Here is a 6,664-nt window from a genome sequence, read left to right on the forward strand (position 1 = left end):
TATTTGAGAGCTTCAGTGAGACTGACTTCCTTTGAACCGGATTTTGAACCAGAATCCTTTCTGATGATCCGGAACTTCTTCTTTGAGCTGGGATTTTGTCATATACTTTTTGAGTCATAAATTCTCTGACGGCCTTTAAATTTTCATCAATATAACAGTAGCCTCCGGGACCGGGTTATCTTTCCCTTCAACATCCTGGGGCACTTGAATTTGCTGAAACTAGCAAAACTTGCTGAGTCATATCATCGTAGCCCCCGAGTCTCAAAGGTGACTCGAGGAGTTGGCTTGAGACTCTCCATATTTGACCGTGACATAAACCAGCATAACTTGTATATCATTGGTGTTGATAGCACGATGTAAATCCATAGAAACTTGAGGTGACTGCGGCGGGTTATAAATGATCCCGTATGAGTCGTGTCAGCAACTCGGCTAATGGTTACTTCAAACTGGATATTTGAAGATAACCAAACTATAGTGACAACGATTGGTGCGCATGTCCATTGAATCATCCAGCGCAGACAGCGGCTGATGATAACTTGCCTCCAATTTGGTAGGAGAAAACCAGGCTACCCAAGCAGTGAGTGGCTTTTTATTCAATAAAATAGCTCATGCAAACAGATGCGGCCCGATGTGTTGATGTAGACCAGGCCTCGGGGGCGGCGATTTGCGCACGCCCATTGACAACGGGCAGACGTGATCCCAGCAACTGATGTGGACCGGTCCACAAGAGCAGCAGCTTGTGTGCGTCCATTCATCATGTGATATGTCCTGGATTATCCCTAGACGGAATATTATCAATCCGTGCCCCATATCCGTGGTATAAACCACATTTGTAGTGAATAATGGTCCTGTATAAAAAATATACAAATCAAAGTAATTTATCTTTTGATAGAAATAATATGTGTTAAGAAAACAAATTTTAGATGGATATCACCTGATATTTGCAGATGGCAAACAGTTTTGGATGACCCATTTTTCTTTGCGTGGTCTAGAGTTTAACCGGGACATACAGAGGACCAGCAACAGCTTACTGCGCACCACCTCTGCTGTGTATGCCTCAAGTTGCGTCGTGCAGATAAACCGATAAACGCTAGCACTGCCTCTGTAGTACCTGTTTGAACTGGCGAAACCAGCACTTCTTGACAAAATTTTGAGTTAATACATGTTTTAGTACATAAACTTGTGGTGGTGGGAACAATTTCATACAAAAACTAAAAAACCCCAAAAAAGTAGTACATGAACTCTACTGCCGTAACAAACGCATACAAATCTGTCCGAACTAGTCCGCGTGGAGTGCCACGTCAACAACCTGCATTTATCTAGAAACCCCCCGGACTTGTCGCAAAATTCAGTCTTTCGTCCTCACTCGCGCCAGGCTGAATAGAGTTAAACAAAAACACCCTCGACGGTTCAGATATACAGCCGACGCCCTCGTAACTCCTCCCCAAACCCCTCCCCTGTCTCGTCCTCGACGGCGACCCAGGGTGACACCGTCTTGGGCGTGGCAGCGCCGGCGATCGATGGAGCCGCGGCTTCGCGAACCAGGGGAGTTCCCTCCCGAGTACGGTATGTACCGAATCCCTTCCTCTATACCGCAATTGGGAACCTAATTGGCCTGGGTTTGGTTAGGTTTAGGTGGCCCAGATGATCAATCCATGTTCGTCATATTTAGTGCTGAACAGTAGGTGTTTCCTGTGTGGATTGGTATGAGTTTCCTGTGTGGATTGATGGTAGACTAGGTTTTTGGGGATCGAGGCTGCAACCAGGAACCTAATCGGTGTGGGTTTGATTCTGTAGTTGATGTGTTGCTGTTGTAGTTTGTCTGGTGCTGTTGATGGGGATTAAAGAGGTGATTTTAGCATTCAGATGCCGTTGAAGATACCAATATGGAAGTGTAGTTTGTCTACTACTATTGATAGGAATCCATGCCTCTGTACTGCTGTTTGTAGCATTGTAATGCTGTCCATGTGTTGAGTCCATGTCTGCTGATGAAAACTTCAGTTTTAACTGCACATGTCTACTGCAATTTCAGATCAAAAGAGTGTGTACTGCAATTTCAGTTCCAGTTTAAAAGAGTGGGCAGAAAACTGAACTTAAGATTACTGCAAAATGAAGTGTGTACTGCAATTCCAGTTTAAAAGAGTGGATTTTAATTTATGGAAGTGTGCATTTGTCAGAAAGAGTGCATTTTTAACGAGTGTTCATTTCTACTGCATTTTTAAATTACTAATATGTTTAGGTGCACATATCTTCAGTTACAAATATGTTAGTACATTTACTGCCATGTCTCTCTTCATTTAGAGTTATCTTCACTGCCTATGTCCATTTTCACTTATATATTTCTCCAGTTACAGTTTTATTCAGTGCATATGTCCACTTATGTGTTGAATTGCATACATAAGTAATTCAGTTGCTGAGTTTTGAAATGTTCCGCTTTGTGCAGTGACAAATGGAGAAGACACTCAGTTGTTTTCAGTTGAGTTTTAGCACAATGGGATATTCATAGGGCAGGGTACAACTACAAACAGATCATATACAAATATTGGATGTACACATGATGCTTTCGACTACTGCCATGTTGATACATGGTCATTGGGCATGATGAAGTACTGTTTGTCCAGGTTGGATTATGATCCCACTGATCCATTGGTCAAAGTGTATTGGGTTTTGCCAGGGAAAGATATTATGGATGGCCTTGTCTGTGTGGACACTGAGGAAGCAATTGCTGCTATGGTCACTGCAAGCAAAGAAGCTAAAACATTGGATGTAATAGTGGACGAGGAAAACAAAATAAGGACTTTGTATGGCGACGATGTCATACTCAATAGATGCCCAACACTACCTAGAAAATTCCCAAGGTCTGGTCAGTTTGGAGAAGGGACTTCTGGTTCATATGCAGAGGGGGCGAGGGAAGAGGAGGAAACAGGGGAGGAGGAGGAAGCAGGGGAATCAGGGGAAGCAGAAGATGCACAGACCGACTCGGACTTTTATGAGAGTGACTTTGACTGCGAAGATGGGGATGATGATCTGTTTGCTGAGAATGTCAATATACCAGTACGCTATCAGTGGATTTCACTCAAACTACGTGTTATATCTCTTTTCTACGCTGAGGACGCGACCTCACTACAGCCTTCCACGGCCGCGTACTCCAGTTTTCAGTGAGCACTGCAGCAAGCAAGGAGGCCACCCGGCGTTTCGTCTGCGACGCACGTCCAACAAGAGAGGAAGCTATACTAGCGCTGCACGTCCATGTTACGGCCGCACACTCTGACCGTGTGTGTAGGGTGGCGGCACACCACGAGGCGGCGCGTGACACATATATGGCGCGCCAACAGTTTGACCAGCAGCTGAGGAGTATTATTTGTAACTGAAGACTGAGAAGGATTCTACATGTAGCGACTTGGTGTAATCAGAACAAAGCAGGAGATGCGCCGGCGATGCATCGGGTTGAAGCCGACACTTTGAAAGTGTCAGACAGCTCGTCACCGCGGGCACGAACTCACGCGATGGGTGAGGAAAACATAGCGACTCGGGACGCGACCATGACTGGTCGGGGATGGCTCGCGACGACAAGGCCGGCTCAACCCGGCGGGTCGACAAGATGCTTCCGCGGCAGCGGCGAGTTGGAGAGGCACGGCCGTGGCCGATTCAGGCACGAGAGCTGGAACCGGAGCGGGTTTGGCCGGGGCCGGTCGAATTGGTGGAGCCGGCGCGCACGCGGCCGCAGGAGCTGGAGAGGCGCGCGGCCCGCTGCGGGTACAGAGGAGGGCGAGGGCCAGCCGGCTGGCGCGGCCACAGAGGGGCGTGAGGAGGAGAGGCTCGGACGCGGTCCGGCGGAGAAAGACCAAGCGCCCGCGCGAGGGGAGGCGAGGACCACAGCGACGGTGACGGCCGCTGGTAGCAGAGGATCACGGCGGATCGCAGCTCAGCCCCGGCGGTTTAACGGCGAAGTGACAAAGCGGCAGCTCGGAGTAATCCGGGTCGTGGCCGATTCTGTTGCTTTTTGAGGCAATGCACACACGGTGGAATAAACCGAGATGCGCCCCGGTGGCATCTCAGAAGAGATGCAGGCGGCTCGTCGAAGCCCAACGGCAACTCGGGGGAGGCGAAGCGCGACGGCGACTCAGCCGGGAGGCGAGGGGTGATGCAGGCGGCTCGGAGCACTGCAGACCGGGGCGGCTCTTTATGCATCGGCCATGGCGGGTCAGCGAAGCGCAGGTGCCCGTGGTGGATATGAACCGGGGCGGTTCACGGCGGAGGTGCGACCATGGCCAGCTGCGAAGATGATTTGCGGTGAGGCGTGTTGCTGCTGTGGCCTACTATGGATTTCAACTGTAGCGGCTCGAGGGCAGCGCGCTCGCGAGGCCGCGGCTGTAGACCGGAGTGGACGCAGCCGGTTCGCGCAGGGGAGGAGTAGCGCGGGGCCGCCACGGCGGGGGCAGTTCAGACGCGGCCACGGGGAGAAGCGACGCCGGCTTCGAGGAGAGGCGGCGACCGGCCAGGCGCAGCTGCGGCCACGGGGAGAAGCGACGCCGGCTTCGAGGAGAGGCGGCGACCGGCCAGGTGCAGCTGCGGCCACGGGGAGAAGCGACGCCAGCTTCGAGGAGAGCCGGCGACCAGCCAGGCGCAGCTGCAGCCACAGCGGTAGGCTGGAACGGCGTCGACACAGTGGGACCGCGACCAAGTAGTAGTCGGAAGCACGTCCAGTGGCGGCGGCTTGAAGACGAAGACGGAAGGAGGCGTAGATTAAGTCCGTGGCCTTATCCACTTCCATCGTGGGTGTTTATTTTTCCTTTTTTTTAACCCCGCGTAATCCAAAACGAGGGCTGTTACTCTGGTCCTTCTCGTCGCCATCTCGATCAGCTTTAGCATTGATTGCTTTTGCTCACATCAGCGACCCTAGATGCGATTTACTCCATACATAATTTCCTTTAAAAAAAACGAGGATCTGCCTTGAAGCGATTCGACGCCGAGCACGAGGTATTGCAGCGGAAAAACTTCGGTCCATCTCGGCAACCCAGTAAAAATTGATCCGGTTTCGACGAATCGTCTAATCATAATGGCGCGCCTCCTGAAACCCTAATTTCCCTTCAACTCAAATCTTGAATGTCCCGATCCAAAGTAAACCCTATGTGACTGTCTCGTGCCGGTTCTTCGTCATTCGGCCAGACACGAGTTTCTCGATCCCTGAAGAGCTCCCTTCAAGAATTCAACACCACCGTGCGTGAGTCCCACGGTGGGCGCCAACTGTCATCGAATTAACACGTCAGATGTCCTTAGTGTGAGGACTTAGTCGCGAGGTCAACGCATCTATGTGGTAGCTTGAGAGGGGTTGAGCGGAATCGAGAAACGCAACACAAGACAAGGGTTTAGACAGCTTCGGGCCCCGGGAAACATCATCTGGTAAAAACCCTACATGCTGTTTGAGGCTAGATCTCATTATCATCACGAGGGAGTCACCGTAAACCGGCTCTCCCCTAGTTGTGTCTAGCCCTAGAGATTGTTTCTTGCTTTCTCCTCTCTTTGGGGAGCCCTACCCCTTCTTATATATGTTGAAGGGGCGGGTTACATGTGGAGTCCTACTAGGATTAGGACTAGTCTATCTCTAATACAAACCGGATACAAGTCCAGGTCTTAACTCCTTGTAAGACAAATATTCCTTACGCCTTTTCTTTTAAACCGGCCCACCATAGTATGAACCGGCCTTCATGAACCGCCCGTTGGGCCACCGGGTCTTGTCGCTCCTCTGACCCGTCTGCCGGACTACTAATGAATCCTAAACCGCCAGGTCCAAACGGGTCGCTAGTGAATCGTCAAGTCTCAGCGGGGTCTCAAGTAAACTGCCAAGTCCGTCCGGGTTATACTTCCGGCCGGTTTACGCCGCGGGGTATATCCCCGACATAGGGCGTCTCACACTAACCCACCCGGGTGACTATCTCATCATAAGTGATTGACGACGGATAGAAAAGAGCATTAGTTTGATGTACGAACATGGTTAATAGACATATGTAGTATGTATCAAAAACAGGAAGGCATGTCATTATCAAAGGTATAATGTGTAAAGTAAGCAGATGCAATTTAACCAAATTGGAAGCAATACAAGCTGGACACCATATGCAACATACAACCACATTTGACAGAGCGAAGTTAAAGCAAGCACCTGGGATGGTTGTGTGTGGTAATTGAGATCATTAACTGTAGAGATACTTTTACTGTCTCCAACTGCTGACACTGCACCAATTAGAGCATTGAAACGCTTACTACTTATCTTCGAATTAAACTGGAGCGACTTCTGCCTTTTCTTTTCTGCATTCATCAACACTGCGTCAGAGTCTGAAATACCCATGCATAAAAAAACAATAGTGTGAGTATGGGTGAAGTGCGTGCACAATTAGTATAGTGTAAAGGTAGCAGATAGCAGATCGGTGAGAAATAAATGACGGGAGACATATGATAGCTCTACAACATGCATGGCACACTCAATTACTACAGGATTCTATGAAAATAACAGTCGACTGAAAGCAAATAGGTCAGTCCATTTTTTCTGCACCATCCGATGTAAAAAGAACGGGGAGATCGCCTTCATCTACCTCCAGCCAGTCAGTGTTGACGATCTTCCTCGAAACGCCAGCGACCACCGGCCCAGTATTCCTCCCCTGCCTGC

The 6,664-nt window shown here is 49.8% G+C and overlaps 1 protein-coding gene across 1 annotated transcript; it reads left to right on the plus strand.

Annotated features, from left to right (window-relative positions):
* Positions 1–1,456: 1,456 nt before the first annotated feature.
* LOC123095557 (uncharacterized) lies at positions 1,457–3,761 on the plus strand. The gene is made up of 2 exons (XM_044517058.1): positions 1,457–1,566; positions 2,444–3,761. The coding sequence occupies exon 2, from the start codon at positions 2,599–2,601 to the stop codon at positions 3,160–3,162; it is 564 nt and encodes a 187-aa protein (XP_044372993.1). The 5' UTR covers positions 1,457–1,566; positions 2,444–2,598; the 3' UTR covers positions 3,163–3,761.
* The last annotated feature ends 2,903 nt before the right edge of the window (positions 3,762–6,664 follow it).

The sequence above is a fragment of the Triticum aestivum genome, chromosome 1B (assembly GCF_018294505.1).
Source record: "Triticum aestivum cultivar Chinese Spring chromosome 1B, IWGSC CS RefSeq v2.1, whole genome shotgun sequence".
Taxonomy (NCBI): domain Eukaryota; kingdom Viridiplantae; phylum Streptophyta; class Magnoliopsida; order Poales; family Poaceae; genus Triticum; species Triticum aestivum.

What these genes read in the sequence shown, in the direction of transcription:
- LOC123095557 (XM_044517058.1), top strand. Translation starts at nt 2,599, where the DNA reads ATGATGAAGTACTGTTTGTCCAGGTTGGATTATGATCCCACTGATCCA.